The sequence below is a fragment of the Acromyrmex echinatior genome, chromosome 7, assembly GCF_024713525.1.
Source record: "Acromyrmex echinatior isolate Ae372 chromosome 7, ASM2471352v2, whole genome shotgun sequence".
In the NCBI taxonomy this organism is placed as follows: Eukaryota; Metazoa; Arthropoda; class Insecta; order Hymenoptera; family Formicidae; genus Acromyrmex; species Acromyrmex echinatior.
In genome coordinates this window covers 15,089,946-15,111,704 of record NC_141858.1, presented here as the reverse complement: position 1 = coordinate 15,111,704, position 21,759 = coordinate 15,089,946, and the positions used below count along the sequence as shown (strand labels likewise).

The window sequence follows — 21,759 nt, the reverse complement described above, 5'->3', positions numbered from 1 at the left end:
ACCAACATCAGTTAGCTTAATCGACCGTTGACTGATCAATCGCGTTTGCTGTTTAGTAGAATCGATCAATTACGGTTGACAGTTAATCACGATTAAGTTTGATCAGCGTTGGTGAAACCGGCCTTAACGGTTTTTAGTTAATCATAATTCACGCAAAATTCATATCAGCTGTCTTATCAAAATTGTATCCTTACTCTCTAAATTCTTTCAAATGAAATCTTACTCCGAAAGAATGAAAATTTTATATAGAAATGTTGATTCTTTTATATAGCTTTTTTTAATAAAAGCTCGCGGTATGCACAGACTATACCTTACTTGTAGTTCTTGGTTAATGACATGGTGTCGCCACTGTTCGACAACCAGTGTGAAATTTGCTACTGGCGATCCATACGCTCCTCTTATATAGTCAAAGGTTCTGTCCGATCAGCTGTTTCGCATTTATTTGTCATTTATCGTATTTTTGCGAACGGAATAATGGCATCTTGTGCGTTACTGCAACAATGTGCAAGTGGAATTAGTAGGAGTAGTTTTAGGTATCTCGCTTTATTATTATAATTTTTTGAACAAGTGATAGAAGTAAACATAACCTCTAAAATTTATATAACAAATCTATTAAATCTGCGTTAAATTGTTATCATTATTAAATATATAGTTTTAATGCAAAAATTTAAGTTGTTATTTATTACGATTTCTTGTTATGTAATGTAAAAAAGTAAATTGCAATTTTATATGGAGTTGGAGAACCAATACCAGCCTACCTCTAAATTGTTACAATGTTGCTATATTTTACTTTTGCATTAGAATTAAAATATAATTACTAGAAGCGTAATATTAGTTTGTAAGCTATTATTTAACAGAGCTTATGATTTACAAATTCTAAAGAAGTTCTGTATGTAGATTGAGTAGGTTATTTTCAAGTAAAGGCACAGACATACAAAAGAAACTCGATATAGCGGAGCGCAAGAATGTCCAAGAAATTATACAGTCGCCAGAGGAGGCCAAATATCTGCAAGCTTTAAAAAGTACAATTACCGTAACATCTGATGAGGATGTTGGTTATGTATCTGGTGTTCCTGAAGAGCATATCAAAACACGTAAAGTACGGATATATCAACCTGCCAAGAGCGCTATGCAATCTGGAACGAATAACATTCACTTTTGGCAAATGGACTTTGATACACGCGAACGCTGGGAGAATCCATTGATGGGTTGGACTTCTAGGTAAACATTAATGTTTATATTAATGTTTTATGTACATAAAATGATAATATCCTTAAGTAAATTTAAAAGATTTTGAAAAGTGATTCTTTACATTAATTCAAGATGAAAACTGTATTTGAAATAATTTTAAAGATATCCGCTTATTCGCCTCTATTTGAATAAAAAATTAATGTATGTGTATGGCCCTAATAGATGTAAACGTACATAAGAAACGTACATAAAACGTACATAAAGTTTCATCAAAATAATCAGAATAATTTCCAAAATTTTTGAAAACATTCTTTTCTTTAACTTTGACATCTTTACATCTAACAATAAGTCATTTTGGATATATGACCATATGAAGTTTTACTTTAAATTAATGTGGCAAATTATTCTTTAAAATTTTTAGAATGCTTTAAGAGCCATTCTTTTATAGCCATTCTTTTATATCAAGTTATGCAAATCAGGATATATATATGAATTATTTATAATAGTTCTGATATATTGTATTAAGTATGGCGATGCATAATGTATATAATAGTAATATTTATACTTTTGATGCAGTGGAGATCCTATGTCAAATATAAAAGTTGATTTCGCGACAAAGGAGGAAGCAATTGCACATTGCAAGAAGATGGGATGGGAGTACTATGTGCAAAAGCCGAATGTTAGTCAGCCGAAACCTCGTAGTTATGGTAGCAATTTCTCTTGGAATAAACGTACTAGAGTTTCAACTAAATAATCTACTTATTTAAGCTGTCGTAATTTCATGCAATAGCAACAAGTCGCTAATTGTAGTCATCCAAAAAAATTTTGGAACAAATATGTATCATGATGCCAATAAATGTACATATATATATATATATATATATATATATATATATATATATGTTTAGCGTAATGTATTTCAGTTTAAATTTGATATGTATCTTTTTTGCCTATTCTTTACTGCTTGAATTGAATAAACATTAAATAAATTTATTGACACTTTGGCATGTATGTTATTTGTTCTAATTATCTTAATGTAACATGGTTATTTTTGATTTTATATGATTATTTAAGTTTGAGGAAGATTATGGGTGAAAACAGTGACATATGCTCCAGCGAAGACAACAACAGTCTGATAACATTTTAACATTTCTAATTATATTTCGTTTGTGTTATTTATAATTATATACTACAATATTATTAACAACGTTCTGCATTGACAAGTTTGCGCGCCTTCGTGTTAGGCGGAGCGAAATGAGAAGTTATCATACAATATGCATTTGAATTCATTATTCAATTCATTATTCATATTCAAAATTATCGAAGATTATGTTAGAACATCTTGATGTATCGCATAAAAAATGCGAATCTCCCTTCGAGCTCATCGTATCGATACATCCTATTTTGCATTCTCGCTATGGTCAACTAAGTTCTCCTCTGTCTAAAGGATATATGCAATTATTACTGTCCTTTCCAGCCAATTGTACTACATATAAAATTAGAGAAAAAAAGACTCAGATGTTTACATCTTGTTATAGCATCTAATATAACGTCTCATATATTATCACCAATGTTGAAAAAAAATGGCGATATATTTTTAATGTATATTATGTTAACGAATGAGATAATATAATTTCTCTTATTTAAAACTTTATAAACTTTCATTTAAAAAAGATTATATTTATAAAAAAATTTTTTAGAATTTCCTTATTATCAATGACAAATGATGAGTCGGTTTATATTGAAACAATCGTCGTGATCTGAAAAGGAACAGGAAATTGCTATTAGAAATTAGTTGACCGAGGTCGTTGCTGCAAACAGATCCTTAATTATTTATAATTAAGACATAAAGTGAAGGAAAGAACGTGCGCAATCGTATCTCATGAGAGCAGAATATAAGAAATGGCCTACATTGTTATTATCGCAGAAAGTATAGCAATAAGAAAATTGTAAGGACAAAAACAAGTTGTCGTTGAAGATTGCGGAGAAAATCCTCAAGAGAGGCTTAATATATCGTTAAATCGTGTAAAACATTTTACGGTATCTACTAATCTCTCCCAAGTACTTCGTCCTGCGAAAGACAGAATAAATTAGAGGAAATATTATCACTGAAATTCATTCGGAATAATTAAATTTTAAATCGCTAATTTAGAAACTGTTCTTGCATTGACAAGTTGCAGCTGAATTTTCTTTAATTTATCCCGTTTACTTTACAGTGAAGATTGTCTCCCTTTATCCCTTTAAAAGATATTTTGGTTGTATTTCGCAGAAGTCAGCGCTTAACAAACATTTTACGCGAATTATATTTTTAGATTTAGAGGAATAATCTTTATTTCAGCGAAGAAATCCAACATCAAGCTACAAAATAAATATTCTGCTGAACGCGACCAATGTTTTTATTACGGAACGATGATATTATTAAACTATAAAATATTTTATAAGCTCATGGGCTCAGTATTAAGTTCTCCTCGTGCGGATTTTCCTTTTTTATCACGTCTCTTGAAACAATTTTCATAATAAGTCTCTTTCATATATTGAGAAAAAAATTTACTTAAATTTTAATAAATATTTCTTTGAATAATCCTAGCAGAATATTTACTAAATGTAAACACATATTTATTAGATACAAAAACCATTAGTTTGATTCAATTTTTTTTTCATTTATCTAAATATTTATTTACCATAAGTAAATATTGCATTAGGACTTTAAAGAAATATTTATTAAAAATTAATAAATTTTTTCTCAGTATACAGAATAATTTTTGTTTATTGCTATGAATTAAAACAAATTGATGTTAATACTCTCGTTTTTCATTTAATTACAATCGTTAGATATAATTATTTTATAACTATGTATAAATAGCTACATATTATTTCTATCTTTTTTTGCGTTCCTTTCTAACAAAATATAATTCCGATTAAGGCGTCAGAAGTTAGTTCTCTCTTCTCATTATGTTAATTCTTTCTACTCATTATATGTTTTCAAATCTCAAGATTTATATAAAAATAAAAAAAAATATTAAATGAGTTTAACAAAAATATTACAAACAAAGTTTGAAGTTATTGTCCAAAAATATTATTACAAACAAATTTTGAAGTTAGTTATTCAGTAAACGAGAATGGATGAAATGAATTGAAATGGATTCAAATTTTCAGAAATACGCATTCGCCGAACGTTAAAATGAATCCTTTTCAATTCGAATGCATTTTTATTCATTTATATTTGAAATTGAATGAAAGACATTTCACCTCGTTTACTGAGCTAGTTATTAATTATTAGAAACTATTTGTTTTTATATGGAAAATCAAAAATCCAAGTTCATTCACATAAATTAAAGTCCTTTCTTTTAAAAATTTGCTTACTTTTCCGCAAAGATACATCTCTGAGACATCGTGGACCTACGATCGAGAACAATAGATTAACTTTTTAATAAGTGTACCTAATACAACGTCTCACATTTTGAAAGAACAACCATAATGTAAGAAGACTAGGTAAACCAATTTTAAGGAGGATAAACAGTCATTTAAAGTAACGACATTTGTGATCAATCAAAAATTGGTCAGAAATTTTATAATTAAACTAATATAAAGCCGCTATTAAAAATTTGTTACTAATTTGAAAGTTGCCTTAAATTAATCAGCTGTCATTATGTGCAACATTACACCTGGTCTTTTTACATTATGGAAGCAGCCGCGTCGTAATCACTTTTATTGAGCAGCTCTCTTCTCACTTCTTGCAGAGAGACCTTGCGCTTACGTCTCAATCAGATGCTTTAAAGACACTAATGGCTTATATGTATATTTGCCTTGTGCAATTATGTTAATTGAATATACAATTTATCTATATATATAAACTTGCGATAGAGAGATCCCTTGTCTCACGATTTTGGAGTTCGGTGACAGGTGAAGGTTTCCGATCTCAAGCAAGAAATAGAAAGAAAAATTGATATGAAAAAACATAAAGCAAAGCTTTCCCTGCGAATCTTTTTTCTGTTTTTTTCTTGCACACGAAATATAATCCTAAAAGTCCTTATTGTGATACAAACCGCTGTCTCACTTTATATGCATATGTATATACATGTATAGTAATTATTGTATGCAGTACATTTTACATTTACATACACATAAAATATATTATATATTAAGTTCGTTCGATAAGTATATTTCGTTCTTCAAAGGATTTTTGAAGAACGAAATTTATTAACTTAATTATAATAATTAATTCAATACATTTATTAATTTAATTTAATGCAAAATGTAATTACTATTTTGTTTTACTACTGTCTACCATCTTAAATTTAATTTTACAATTCTATTTCGATATGTTACAACATGTCTAATATAGAATTATAAGAAAACTAGAGATAAAAATTATTCACTTTTTTCGTCCTATTGTTTCTTTACAAAACCTGAGATAAAAAGTATTTGGGTATCTAATGTGAGACAAATAAATTGATCTACTTGGCAGTCTGTGACTTCCATTATTTATATATTCTGTAAGCGACGATCCAGCTAAAATATTTTTTACAAGATCTAATTATTTCATATAGCGCATTATATTTTTCCAGGAACTCTTTGGTTGTTCTTCTTGGGAGCAAAATAGAAAAAGGAAACTTAATTTCTTCTATTTAATAATCTCTCAAGTAATCACAACTATTTATGAACATCAATGAAAGATATCTAATAGTTGGATATTTGTACAATTGAAACAAATTGCCTTTTATTTTTCATATTTTTTAAATATATAATATATACATGTGTATATGTTATCAATATTCTTCTAATTTTGAAGATATCATAGATGCTAGAATTTCAACAAAATATGTACGTTATATGTTACAGATGAAAAGAAATAAATTGCATTTATCTATATATGACCATATATATGTATATTTAACTTAGCAATAATAGTCTTTTTAGTAATAAAAATTTATTGGATTATGTCAATAATTCCGTATGGTTTTTGTCGATAGACAGTTTTTATAAGCACTCTGAAAAGCTCTAAGCACCAGTCCATATTTTAGAAACGCATAATAATTGACAGGTGATTTTATTGTGCATTTAAAAAAGACAGCATGAAGATTGATTGTTTTGTATATTTTGAAAGGCGTCATTTGAAAGATGGCAAGGGTACGGTCAATGTAATGCTACAAATGTGTTGAAACATGGGTTGGTTAATTCATAAAATTTTTTCTTCTGATTGTCAATCAAATACTTCAAACTATTTATATAGTGATATTTTGATCGCATCCCAAAACGAACATTTTTTTAACATATGCTTCATTTAGGAACGATTGTTCCATCTTCGGATAAATTATATCATAATTCATTCAATGGATAAACAAAAGAGTAAAAGAGTAAAAGAACAAAGAGAATAAGAAAATAAAAGGGTGAGTTGAAGTTTATCAAGGTGGAATTTATGAAAGGTAGAACAACCTAGCTTTAAAAAAGCAAAAATGGGAAACCTATAAAAAATGTATCCGGTGTATGACGAAAATATCATGAAAGGACGCGTGTACCACAAGTAGTTTGCAAGATTTCGTTCCGGAGATCTTTCTGTTCAAGACACGTTACGTTCAATGCGTTATGGATGAAAAAAAAAAGGAAATTCTTTGAGCAAGGAATTATGTAATCCGAACTACGATACTGGATCACAACCGTCAATACATTCTTGATGAAAGTTATTGTCTTTTATAAAAAAAAAATTTCGTTTTTCATTTATGGGTGAAAAAAAACCTCAACGAATTATTGATCAAGCTAATATTAACATCATCTAATGGATGTGTTATTTTCTGATATTTGTATCATATATTCTTGCTTTTGACTTCTTTTATTATCACTTATATTACTATAAACAGTTGGATATTTTCTTCTATAAATCTATTAAAATAAAATAGCTATTTTATTTTTTACATTTTTTAATTACATTCATCAATATTCTTCTAATTTTGAAGAAAAAAATAAAATAGTTATTTTATTTTAATAGATATACAGGTAAAAATGTCCAACTGTTTATAATATTATAAAAAGTAATGATAAAAGAAATCAAATACAAGACGATAAAAATATTAGAAAATAATAGATTTATTAAATGATGGAAATATTGGATCTATAAAAATATTGAATAAAAAGTAAAAGTCTCTATTTAAAATTTTGAAGTTTCAAAGTTGACTTTAAGAGCTTTTCCACATTTACGTTTCATGGTCAAATAGGTACAATTGTTTGACGTATTTGTTGGAAACCTACAACTTTTGTATAAAACATTTTTCTAATAAAAAAATAATTTCTGAGACAATTAGCCGTTCCAGAACTTTTGACGTGCATTGTATGTTAATGAGTAATAAGTATATGCAGATTTGAACGTAACATGATTATTCATTCGCGTATGCAGAAATGCGATCGGAAAGACTAGTCGTAGGGTTCTAATCATATGCGAGGCATGATCTCTTCTGCACAAGGGCGAAGTCATCCCTGCGTGATTGTACAGTTCGCTGTAGGAGACGCGGCTCCCCGAAAGAGTGGTAGCTGATATATGTCGATCTGGTCTGTTTTGATGAGACAGTATATTTCGCAGTTTTCCCTCGTTTTATCTATGTATATATGTACAAGCACATACAGATTATATACGAGACAAGACTCGCGCGTCTCAAAAAACGCTTTATTGCGTAAAATTGTATACAATCTCGGCGCGTTTGTTCTCCTTGATGGAAATAAATCATTGAATGTTGTTGAAATCAACTGTGAAATTGTGAAAATAAAAAATGAAAGTGACTGAAATATCGTTGAATATATTTCAGTATAAATATTATATTTTTTTTTTAAATGTACTAAAATGCTTTGGATTCTATAAGAAATAAAAATTTATTATTTTTGATTAATAAAAATTAATGAAAAATAATAAAAAATAACGAAAAATGATGCATAATAATTTAATATTTTTATAGATTTATTCATAGAAATTAAATACATTATATTCAAATACTATGAATTTTGAAGATAATTTTTGAAAATATATGAAAAGAATGAAATGTAATGCAAAGTATGTAATTTTTTACATGTAATATTTATTAACGTAAATTACATTGAAGTATTATAAATTCGAAGAAAATAAAAAATTAATGGTATTGGAATGAAATTTACATTATTGTTATAGATTTACTAGTGAAAGTTATTGAAAAAAGAAATAATAAAATTAATAAAATTAATAATAAAATATTGGAATTAATAGTTAAAAAGAATATACTGAAGTCTGCTAAAAAATAAGAAAATCAGCGTTTGCATTGTAAGAGGGCGGACACAATCAAAGAAATAGGAAACAAAGAACAGAGAATACCTAATTTCAATCTATCAGAAATTATATACTGCGAAATACATAGTTTCTGATAGATTGAAATTCTTATTTCTTGTTCTCTGTTCCCTGTTTCTTTGATTGTGTGCAGTTCTTAATGAAACATTCTTATTGAATCATCTTTCTAGGGCTTCGTTAGATGGTATCATTTCTCGCATATAAAATTTAGCTTATATATTAACTCTATATAATCAAGTTTATATAACCGAAACTTAGACAAAGGGATCTAAACGCCCTCTTGGAAAAATTATATTCAATTTCAGCGCTACTTGTCATAGGACTTCGATCTGAGCAAATTAAATTGATCAAATGATAAGTAGTAAGGATTTCAAATGCGCATGATCACGAATATATGCACATACATATGCTTAAAGGCTTAGAGGCTTATTATGTAACTTTTAATGAATGTAATGATATCGTTACAGTCATTAAGAGTTACAGAATAGACATTCACTACGTTCTATGTCCATCTTTTTATGTAGCTACTATCTTAGATCATAGCCATAATTGTTTCCGTGCTTGATTATTGATGATTATCTTTTTTCATTACATTGTTTTGTTATACGTGACTTCTTCTTTTCTTCTATATATGCTTTTTTTCTATTTGTAATGTTATTATCCTAAAGATTCCAAAGTTTAAACTAATTCAAATATTAAATTTTCCTATCTCATTCATTCAATATATTTATATATAGGACGTCCCAAAGTTAAATGTCAAAATTTGTGTGTAGAGAATCGATAAACTAAGACACCGTCTTAGAAAGAAAAAATTCACTTTAATGTGAACACGCTCTTTGAAAAACAGAACAGAATAGAACATAAGAAAAACGTAGAATATATATATATATATATATATATATATATATATATAAACTGTATGTATGTATATATATATATATATATATATATATATATATATATATATTAGAAAAAGAAAAAAGCAGAGAAATGGCTTTTTTGGAGTTTCCCTAAAAATAAAGAGTGTCTTTAACCCGGGAATGCTCTTAATCTTTGAATAATTTTTACATCTCAATAGCAAGAAAATAAAGTTTAAAGTCCTAACTCTTATTTCATAATATTTTTAAGAATTTATATATTTTAAATTTATAAAGATTTCTGAAAAAACACCTTAAATTTTTTCAGATTTTGTAAATTTCCTTTGGAAATTATGAAATGAGAAATCTTAAATATCATATTAAAAGTATAGTATTTTCAAAGATTTAAATATTTTCTCCACATAATTCTTTGTAATAAAAATATAAATAAAAGTATAATGTAATATTTTCGCTATTTAAAACATCTGATAGAAGAATATTCTTCACATTTTGTCGTATAACAACATCGATTATTCTTGAAAATATTAGGAATAAATTAAGATTTTGACCTATTAGAAGCTTTGTATTCTGGTGTAACCAGTTTCTGATAAGTTGAAATCTTAATACTTATTCTTGTTTTTAATATTTTTTCCATTGTGCGCAGTCCCTTAAAGTCGATAACTTGTAACGGTAACTAATTACTTTATGAAACAAAGAAACTGTAACTTTAAGGAGATTCCTAGGATAGAATCCATTAACGTTGCTCAATTTTCGAGATTTGAGCTAGTTTTGAGCTAGTGCTTAAGATACGAGCTACTCAGAGAGTTGTCCCAAGCAGATCAACAAATTATTATGATGATCAAAATGATGTCAATATGACTCCAGAATGATCATTAAATTCATTTTTCAATTCGATTCAATTTCCGATTCATTTATTAATGTCATTTTGACATTATCATGACTTATTGTTCTGTTTGGGGTATTAACATCTTAAGACATTACTTGAGACAGTCTTGAGATTAAGAACGAACTATGCATACTAACTCTAAAGCATAATCCAAACTCCAATGTGTTTTACTAATAAAATGTGACTCATCGACATCTTTATATACTATTACATCAATGTGTCAAGCACACATAAATATATACATAAATTTTTATAGAACAATATCGTCAGACATTTATTAATTAGATGTCTATAATAAGGGAAGACTATGTTTACTGTATAACTTATACTATCTTTTCCCGCTGTTCGATATCTATTTTCTCTAAGTTTTTAGTAAGTTCAGTTTTTTATAACTGTAAGATTAACAGTCTTACGCTTCAATCTTTCATAAGTATGGCTAGATGTGAGAGTTAAAATAAAAAATCGAAATATATTGAATAAAAATCGAAACTAAACTTAGGGCTTGATTCGATCGATTATGAATTAATCGTTTTCACACGGAGCCACTCATCACCAATACATATGAAAATCAATACTAGAAAAAACATAAAAAACATACAAAAATACTGTTTTTTTAAACAATTCCATAAACTTTTGGGTACTCCCTCATATAAGAACATTATTTCTCTTTTTTTTAATTTAAAAAGATTGTAAGGCTCACTTTTCAGTTTTACAATCTTTATAAATATTCGAAACTATTTTTTTTTGCAATTGATTTGATTGCAAAAAAAATAGTTTCGAATATTTAAATTAGCAATCATGTACCCAAAAAAATATTATGCCGTTTAGCGGTTTCGTGTTAATGTCAAAGGATGTTTTATTTATATCCCTCTCTCTCTCTCTCTTTCTTTCAAAAGATATTCTACAATTAAGTAGGGGAATTTCGTATAACCATAAAGTGCTGGACTTAAGATTGCAATCTTCGTCTTGTATGTACTGACATGTACGCGTAGCTATAATAACATGTAAATGAAAAACTTCTAAATAAGCATGCTGCTATTATAGTATCTTATCCTCTTATTTTCAAAGGTTATTCGAAATAGAATTTTCTATAGAGAAATTTATTTTTGATCATAATAAATTTATGTGTCCTCATTTTTATAGATAAATACGTGTTATAAATACACTCTGATTCATATAAGATTTTTGCTTAGAGGAAATGATAAAAGGAATTCTTCGCTTATTGGTAGAATATCTTTTTTGGGTGTGGTGAACAAATATTTAAGGCCTGTTCTTTATCACTGTATTGGATTGCACTAAAATTTTCTTTTTTGGTTTCACCAAACTTCAAATATATATCTATATTCTATTACATTTTAAATAAAAATATATACTAGTTTAGCTATAAACGGCAAACCTATAGAAACATATGTTTCAAAGAGCGCGTGATGCAACTTTATGCAATAATAAGAATTTGTAATTCACGCACATGAACATGCACACAATTGTACTTTTTTCTTCCTTCTCTTTCTTAATATGTAATTATTTGTCACTATTAAGGTAGTACACTCGCGATAATATTATCCAAAAGTTAAGGCCATGACACACAAAGAACTTAGGGCAATAAGATGAAAGTAGTAAGGAAATCAACATGTTGGATTGGCTACTGCTTATGGCCTTACGGACTCTATTATGGTTGGTTAATTCGCTTATTGCTTACGTTTTACTGCTTTTTCGTGTACCATTAACCCTTAGGTCTCATCGCGCGGTTATTGGCGATATCCTCACTCTCGCCACACACACAGTGAGAGAAAACTTTTTTGGATTGTGCCTGTCCAAGGCTGCACGCATATACGGAAAGAAAATGAATACAGATAGACTGATGCCGATGTTATCAGATGCTTATTGGCCGTTCCCTTCACTCCCTTCAAATCTCTATATGCGAAATAAAATCGAAAATTAAATTCTTTTCATGGCTCCATTTTCCGACGAAACGGTAAAAAATTATAAAATTTTTTCATAATTTCCGTTTCATATTCTATATTTCTTCATCATATGCTCATTTGTTTATTAACATCTTACTTCTAGTTTAGGCCCTACAAAAATAAGTGTGACATTTTGATGAACTTTGTACAGATGACACGTATAAAATGTACAGTTTTTAATTGCTTAGTATTGAAATTGTCAATCTTATTGTAATTGCACAAACGTGTCAAAATCTTCTAGTACAATATATAGTTTCAATTTCAAGAAATTCTGACTGTTTTCAATTCGCGAGTGTACTATCTTAAGACATTTAAGACAAGATGCTGTAAGGCTTGGAATCAGACTATGCATTGAGGATTGAGATGGAAGATTGAAAGATAGAAATTTAACCAATCAAACAAAAAACAAGGAGCTAAAATTCCTTTGTCCTCATTCAAATTTACTTGGTCAAATTTCAATCTTCAGTGCACTCAGAGAAAAATATAATTTTGATAACTAAATTAACAACTCTAATAATTTAAGTATTTTTATTACAACTAGTTTTACAAAGTAATAAAAGTAAGTATTGAATACTATATTTTTATAGTACTACACTATATTTTTATAATATTCGGTATGAATTTAGTTCTTATTACTTTTTAAAACAAGTTGCAAGTATTTAAATTTTAGAGTTGTACTTTATAATTGCCACGACTATTTTTTTTCTGTTAGTGTGCGTATTCTGATTCCGATCTTACGCAATTAAAACTCTTTAACATGATTGCATCTCGATTACATCAGATTTGTTTTTCTCACTCGCGCACGCACGCTTTTCTCTGGTACGTATAATTTTTAATTGACGTATGTTTTTATCGTATATGTTTGTGGGAATGGATCACTCTCATTGTTGCAATTGCCCACTGCCAATTACAACGACTTCTGCGTAAGAAGTTTTTTTATTTTTTTTTCTAGCGCTGATTGACTTGTGTGCAATTAGTTCGTGTGCAATTGATATACATGTTTGTATATGCCTCATGAAAACCAGTTCCCGAGGATCCCGAAATTGTTCGCCGAATCTTTGCAAATTCGTCGGACCTCCGAATCGTCAAAGCATTTCTCATTTCTAAAACTCTTAGAAGAAAAAAAAATGAAGAGAACATTTCTTCATCTGTTATCTTTTCTTCCTTTCTTGTCTTTTTCGCACGAATAAAGTTAAACTTGCCAAAACTATAATCTGATCAAATATCATTGGATGTAATAATAAAACACTACGTTGGTGGTTTAATTAATTCTACGCAATCACTGCTCGTATGCAGCGTAGATATCCGAGGGATACTCGTGGACATGTTGAATGATTTTTGAATGCTTCTTATGATTCTTTCATTTAATACGGATAAATTTCATAATATCTCATTTCACGATGCATACATATTTTCTTTCAAGTTCAATATTTCAACTTATAATTATTATTCAAACAATCACTGAGATCACGTGAAGATATCTGCAAACGATCTACGACTAATGTCCATTTCTATCAATGTAGTAATTTACTCTTTGTCTTTTTCTAATTCTTAAAATTAGAAAAATATAAAAAGTAAGTTAAACTAAGATTAAAGTTAATTACATTAATAGAAACGGATATAAGCTCGAATTAATTTCATTAACGTTAATATAATTGGAATTTAGTTCTTTAATCAATAGAATTATTTCTAACAAAATTCGTAATTATATAATTCGTTACCTCTAATTTAACTTTTTTTAACTCTTTCTTTCCATGCCTGGTGAAAATTTTTCTTAAAATTTTTTATATAATTTTCCATAACTATTATGTAAATTTCTATTCGATTTTATAACTTTTTAGAAAATTTTTTATATTTTGTATACGAATTGAAACCATTTTCAGAAGTACTGAAAAAGTCTACATCTTTTTTAGAATTCTTTATATGTATATATATATTTTCAAACATTATTAGATTTTTGCGAATTCTCATTCTATACTTTTTAAAGAAAATTTATAAAATCTGAAAAATTTAAGGTATTTTTTTTAGATAACACTTTATAAATTCAAAATATAGTCTTAAAAAGTCTTAAAAATAAATATTATGAGATATTATACAAATTTTTTTCACCGGGAATGTTTTAATCTTTTTTAAACGACAAAAAGTTTATAAAAATTTATCCGTGACAAAATTATATATATTTATTTGACAAGTCACAGTAGCCCATTAAATTAATTATAGAGCAATAGAATTGTTTACAGTAAAATTTTTAACTATAGATATAATTGATATAATCTTATTTTTCTTTCCATATACTAAACAACATAAAATCGATAGTTCCATATTAAAAATATTACAGATGTTGTGCTTGGCAAGCTAATCGTTAATTAATTAACAAAACAGATATTATTTTATAAGTAAGTCGCTGAATAAATGGGAGTTATCTTCTTAGATAAATTGCTTATTGCAAAATTCTTAACTATAAGCGCATAATATTATTTAATATTAAATAATATTTTAGGCGTATTCTTAGAATATTAAATGTAACTTTTATATTTTATTAAAATTATATATTTTATTAATATTAAATAATATTCTTGAAATATTAATGAATTGTTATACGTCCACTTCTAATAATAATATTATATGATTATTAAAAGTAACATTATTTAATAATATTGTATGATCATTAAAAAGTATTATAATAACATTTACTTCAATTTGTGAAACTATTACCCCCAGTTCAGTTTAAGATTACGTTTAAAGATTGAAAATGATTTTAGTGCTCAGTTGTAAAACTGCATGAAATACGTACATAAAATTACACCAAAACGTTATTTAAATACTAAGATGCAGCATAGACCGATAAGATCTTTTCGTTACTTGTTGTGAATTCAAATTGCACTTATATAGAAATAATTAACATTAATAAATATTTATTAATTTATTATATTCCAAGGATATTTTAAAGGCACAATATCAAGGATATTATGAAGTGAACATATAACATCTATAAAAAATTCTTATAATATTAAAAAATGTTATTTAATATTCTCGAAATATTATAATATTATTTTAATTTCTTCACAATAACATTCTAGGAATATTTTTGCGCTTATAGGAATAATTCGTTTCCCACTCTCTCTAATCTGTCTTTCCATATGTCGGGTAAAACATTATTAAAAATTGACAATTGCTTCCTGTTCGACCACATTGCGATTGACCAGAACTACGTACAGTGACCGGTGCTTGGAGTTTTTCCATTAACAGAGGGGGGGGGGGGGGAGTAATTATCAGAAAATTTTATATTAAATTGAATAATTAGTAACGTCAAAACCAGTCAGGACCCAGTTTTGATAATTCTGTCAGTGTTAATGAAATAATATTACTGGCAAAATTAATCAGAGTTTAGTCAAATAACCCTTATAACTTTTTAAATGATGAATAAAAAATAGGCTTAAAGATAAAATCAAATATTATAACTATAAAGAAGCATGAAAAGGTCTAATTAAGGCTTCTAATGAATATTTTCGCGGCCATATTGAATCATGACGTCATAAGTTAGAAATAACACGTTGAAATTCTTTGCATGCTATTTGTAAATAAAGAGAATTTAGATAAAACAAAATGATGAGATTGCTTTAAAACATTTTTTTTTAATGGGCAGAAATTATTCCAATTCTCTCCTCCCTCTCCGATAGTTAATAAATAGTTGTAAGTGAAGTACGTTTACTAGCATTTACTCAATGCACATTATTATTTTCACTTCACTTATTTTTTACGACTACTTATTGACCGTCAGGGAGGTAAAGATAGTTTCAACTACTCATTTTTACAGTGTTTTTAAAGTGTTTTAAAGCGATCTTATTATTTTATTTTATCTGAATTCTGTTTATTTATAAATGCCATACAAGAAATATGTCATTTCTCACTTATGTAATATTCAAATGTAATATTCTTGCATTTATATGCTCTTTTTGTTTATTACATTTGATTTAATTTTTTAACTTCAATTGATTTTTCCATCGGACGACAAAATGAAATCTTTTTTCTATTCCGTTTATTTGCATTTACATAAAGTTGGGTGAGCATTTGCAGCTATAGATCTCTAAAAATACATTATTAAATGTGAAGTCTCAAACTATTCAAGTGTCCGATGCCGAATTAAAATGATTTGTTTCTTCTTAAAATATATTATTAAATATCAAAACTTAAAGTATACTTTTTTGTGCCTCAATTTAATATGTAAAATATTCCTTGAAAGTCTTTATGACTAAAATTTTTTTACAGTATGTACGAAATTATTTATTATGTCAAAAGAAAATTTCAGATAGTTTTTTCAATTTTTATCATAGAATTGAATAGCAATAAAATTTTTCATTTTTTCGAGAAAATTCTCTTCTTCTTTCTACTCCATCAGATACTAGGATAATGTCCCTTGCTAATAAATGAAATGGAAATTGCGTTAGACATATCCAAGAACATATATAGATGTCTAGGTTTCTATTCTTAAAATGAAACGTATACAAAAAACTAGGAAAGTACTATAGTATACGTCACGTTATTATATTATAGTATTTCTTTAATTTTTCGTATATATAATTTTTTTTCAAGAATAGAGGCCTTGCGTTGTACGAGCCAGAATTCGGCAGGCTGATGCGCGACCGTTCGGTGTTTGCTAATCGATAATAGGCACTGTAAATCAACGTGAGATCGTGACATCTCAACGATGTTCTGCTTCTCGAAAAGGCCGAACGTCGAAGAAATGCAGAGTCCTCCCCGTCCGAAATGACATGAAATTTCCCGGAGGGTTCAAACACAATTCGAAACATAATGTCTACTTAGGACAAAAATACGGCGTGACCCCCTTAAAATAATTCGTTGTTTATAGAAATTCAAACACTTTCTCCCATTCCCTCTCCCCATTTTCGTCCATGAGATCTCTAATGAAATGTAGCGAAAGCCTCACGTGTTTTTTCCTTCGAAAAAGATAGTATTTTTTTACATGATAACGAAAAAGAATAGACTCGGTTTTACGTGTCAGTAAAGAGATAATGATAATGTTTTCAAGAGCGATAATTTACGATTGCCATTTTCTTCCTGCCGAAAAGCGAAATTATAAGGTCAAAGTTCACTTCGTTAATTTAATTTATTGAAGTTAGATTTATTCTTGCAGAAATACGAGTAGGTATATGAAAGAAACGAGGAAATCATAATAATAAATCATATGAAAATATTTGAAAAAAATATTGGCGCAACAAAGACAACTATTTGATTATCTTTATTGAGGATTTTTTTTTTAAATAAAATATTAATGTTTATGGAGGATGTAAATAAACTCGGGAAAGAAGTTGATGCAAAGCGTATACATTGATAGATAAGGACCATTCTAGAATTGACAATCACAGTCAAATATGAGGATATTATACTATGATTGGTCAATTTTTGCAATTACAACTACGTTTACGCATGTCCGGACAACAAAAAATTTAAGATAAAAAATTGAAACAGCTTTTAGAAGAAAATCCTTGTCAGACATAAAAAGATTGAAATATTAAAAAATAATTTTTATATAAATAAACAACATATTTTCGTTAACAAAGCCGAGAATTAATAAAGTATACACTTAATTAGCAGAATCAAAAGAAAAAAATCTCCACCAAATAAACACGTGAGGGTGCATGAATGTTAGTTTTTAATGATTTCTATGAATACACTGAAAACACTTAATGAATTGAACAACTATGGCAGTACGATATCGCAAATGCAAACAGAATAAGTATAATGTATGATGAATACGCATAATAAATATAATGTATATGTTGGAAAAATTAATCAAAATTAAAAAAAAAGAATTGGTTATGAATTATTCATTACAGTGCGCATAAGTTAAAAAAAATTTTTTAAATATAATTCCAATTGTGTTGAAGACAAAGAAGGTCTTCGTCTTTAATAGTTTACAAATCGGAACGTGTTTTTAAGCAAAGATTAATTCAGAATTTAGTAGTTACAACGTTGATGTATTCCTTTTCGTCAATTGATCCTGTCGTTATTAATTCATATTATGGGAAAAGAAACAGAAGAGTTCTTTGGTTACGATAATAATTACCGAAGGAAGCCACATTGTTTCCATCTGTTAGTTTCATTCGTCCATCTTTCTTTTTTTCGATTTTGCTTGCTGTTAGTGACGCGATTAATTTATTCTAAGATTTGAGGCAGTACTCTTTTTGTATATCGATAAAATTTGTTCTTTATAGCAAACTCCGGGCGATCTACATTATCTATGTGCTAACGATCTAGGTTTTCCTCTTTTTTCTTCTTTAAAGAGAAAACCATACAACAGAGTCGAATGTGCCTAGATTTGGTCCGACCACCCTTAATTACGACGTAAAAGACAAGGATCACGACGTATATAAATGTAGAGTTATAGTAAAAAGGTTCCGTTAGACGTTAATCGAGAAATGTCTCTATGTGCACGCGAGTGCAAATATCGCTCTCTCGATTATTGAAGCCACGTTAAATCAGTATTAAAAGCTATCCGGCAATGTCTGAGAATTTAATGATATACAATAGCATAGCACTAAAACACTATTTCCAAACAATAAGCGAGTCATTGCAATCGATTTTGCAGCTTATCGGATAATTGGAAGTTTTACAATTATTTCTGATAATTACAATCTAAAATATTATTATTAAGTATTCCAATTATCTATAAAAATCTCGATTTGATATTTTAGCGTATTCGAAAAATTTCAGTGTTTCCAAAATTCTCAAATTGAAATATTCAGTGTTGGGCATTTATATGCATTTACATACAGAATTACCTTCCCAAATTACCTTCCAGCAAGTAATCTGAATAAATAAATGATAAAGAGAGCAACCATTCTTTACTTGAATTATGTAAAAAGTGACAATTTACATTCTGCCTGCGTGTTTATAGATACCCAACTCTGAGATTAAATAGCTAAATTATAAATAGCTAAATATTAATAGCTATGTATATGTGTGTGTGTGTATATATATATATATATATATATATATATATATATAACTAAATTAATAAATTTTTAATAAATTTTTCTATCGAAGATGCAAACGATAATAATTATAAAATCCAAAGCATGCTCTTACCAGAGTAGCGTAATTTACTAGAAATAGTCGCTTATCTTGGGAAAAAAGTTTATATCGTGTTGACGGATTGAATTTATTTTAAAACAATTAATTAGCGAATATGCAGTAAATTCGAATGCACTCATTAAACTATCATTAATCATGAATTGTTCAGCCTAATGCATTCATAATAATGCTTCTCATTCATCACAATTAATGCAGTACTTTTCTTTGCTTGGCAGAACTACTAATATTGTATGTATTTGTGTGTCTTACATTCAATACTGATTATGTACAATCAAAAAACGTCGGAAATATGCAGTTAAAGTGTATGCAGTTAAAGTGTATGCATATCTTAACTGTAAGATGCATATCTTAACATATTTTTGGAAAGCTTTAAATTGCTCTTAGAATTTATATAATGATTCGTCAATTGCATTAATGTAGATTTCTTTATGTAGGAAAATTGATGATGTAATAAATTGTTCATTATTTAAGTACACTGACGCCTAATATTGCGAATTAATTTTTCTTACTGACATAATATGGTAATATGTCTCATTGACCAAAGCAATAACTGAAGTCGATAAAGAACCAAAATTACGTTTCCACTTCGATTCACTTTGAGAACTGATGTATCTTAACAAATTACGTTCCTGTTTCGAAAACGGCTACATCTAGTACTTCCGCTACGCTGGTAATTCATCTTTAAGTAATCCCTTTGTCGTTATGGATAACCCAGTATTAATGGTGCTTGCATTTTTGTCAAAAGTAAATTGTGTCAACATGATAAACGATCCAGGTTTCTCCAACGACATTTCATCTGCATTTGCAATCGAAATATTTTTTTATTATAACTTTGTCCTTGTCCCTTTCTTCGTCTCTTAATAATGGCTCTCAACTTTACTCTCTTTTGATGATAAAACAAAAAATTGTACAACGAATCGTTACAGTTATTTTTTAGGCATATTCTTTAAAATACTAAACATTTCATTTTTATCAGAAATAAGATGTTATATCTGACATTTCTTGTTTAAATATTACAATAAGATTATATCGGAACATGAAATTAATTTCTTGTAATATAATATCTAATACCAATAAATAATATGATGAGTAATATCTAACGACTATTAGGAAGCATCTTTATAATAATTATGGTGTGATAAGTTCTAATCACATTGCTAATCGAGATCACATCATAGACTCAACAAAATGATAATACCGCGTTCCTAAAAGAATAATTATCTGAATAAGCAATTATCAAATTAACAAGGATCCACAGTTAAGGCTTAATTTTTTTTCTAAAATCAAACGAGAACCACACTAATGTTTTATCCGATGCTTCGACCACGCAGACGCATACACACTCTCTCTCACACACACACACACACACACACACACACACACACACACACACACGCACAAAACGTAACACGCTCTCCGACTCGAGGAGATTCGCCCCGAAGAAGCCATGCGGATTATCGCCCTATCTAAAATTAGATCTGCACTGTGTGAAAAGTCTACATATATGTATATAATATACGTCTACGTATATATTATTTATCATATTATCACTGAATCGTGTCGCTGTCGCTATCCGCTTGTCGGTTAAGATCAGCTATCGTCTGGTGTGTCCTGATATTCCTCGCTTTCCCTGTGCACTAGTACGTGCACCACCGTTGCCTCCGACTGCTGTCTGATCAGCGGTGGCCTCGAGGGTGGCGCCGTGTTTTCCGGACTGGGTTCCGTCACCAGGATACTCACGTCACTACTCTCGACTGGTAGTTGCACTGGCTCCGGCGGTGGTGTCCGTCGTCTCAGACTGCCACATCGTCGGTTAAACGCTTCCTTGATATCCCGTTGCAGCGTATTCAACGAAAGGGTAGTACCGCTCGGCCGCAGGGAGCTGCGCTTCGAAGTTGGTGGACTGAGTACGTCGTCCTCCGGATACTTCTCCACTGCATCCTGCCGGCCCAGCGTGGGACCCAACGATCTACAGATAGAGAACAAGCAATTGTTAATGTTCTCACTTCTTACAGATATTCTTACAGATACTACAGATACATAATAATATTGTTTTTCGACATACACGACACTTGCAAGATGTACTTGAGTTATTTATTTTCTACGAACTCAATTTGTCTTGAACAAGATTTTTACGAGATATACGAAGAATATCATGAGACGAATTATAAAGATATAGTTGAATGTATTTTGCAAAGAAAATTTTTGCGTGTGTGTTTACAGAAAGCAATATACGATAAATAAAACAATAATAATACTCTTGAGACTTCCATGGACATTTTCTATACAGAAATTATACGGATTATCTCCATGTTCAAATTCACTCTTAAAATATCAATGTTTCGTGAACATTGCAGTTCGTTTCATCAGGAACCACCGATAACTGAGTTGCTCTTCTGGGGAATTCCCTTTATATAC

General features: G+C 28.8%; 3 protein-coding genes across 3 annotated transcripts in view; 2 read left to right on the top strand and 1 right to left on the bottom strand.

Annotated features, from left to right (window-relative positions):
* pyd (zonula occludens-like protein polychaetoid) overlaps positions 1-21,759 on the top strand; it is a 198,821-nt gene that overhangs the window by 34,640 nt on the left and 142,422 nt on the right. The gene's annotated exons all lie outside the window — the stretch shown is intronic.
* Positions 361-5,658, top strand: ND-18 (NADH:ubiquinone oxidoreductase subunit 18). Its single transcript, XM_011069499.2, has 3 exons — positions 361-533; positions 898-1,221; positions 1,768-5,658. Exons 1-3 carry the CDS (start codon positions 475-477, stop codon positions 1,943-1,945), a joined length of 561 nt encoding a protein of 186 aa, XP_011067801.1. The 5' UTR covers positions 361-474; the 3' UTR covers positions 1,946-5,658.
* LOC105154222 (sodium channel protein 60E) overlaps positions 11,563-21,759 on the bottom strand; it is a 101,152-nt gene continuing 90,955 nt past the window's right edge. The window contains exon 21 of the mRNA XM_087407890.1: positions 11,563-21,310. Coding sequence (XP_087264016.1) covers positions 20,932-21,310 — 379 coding nt within the window. The 3' untranslated portion in view covers positions 11,563-20,931. The remainder of the gene's footprint in view (positions 21,311-21,759) is intronic.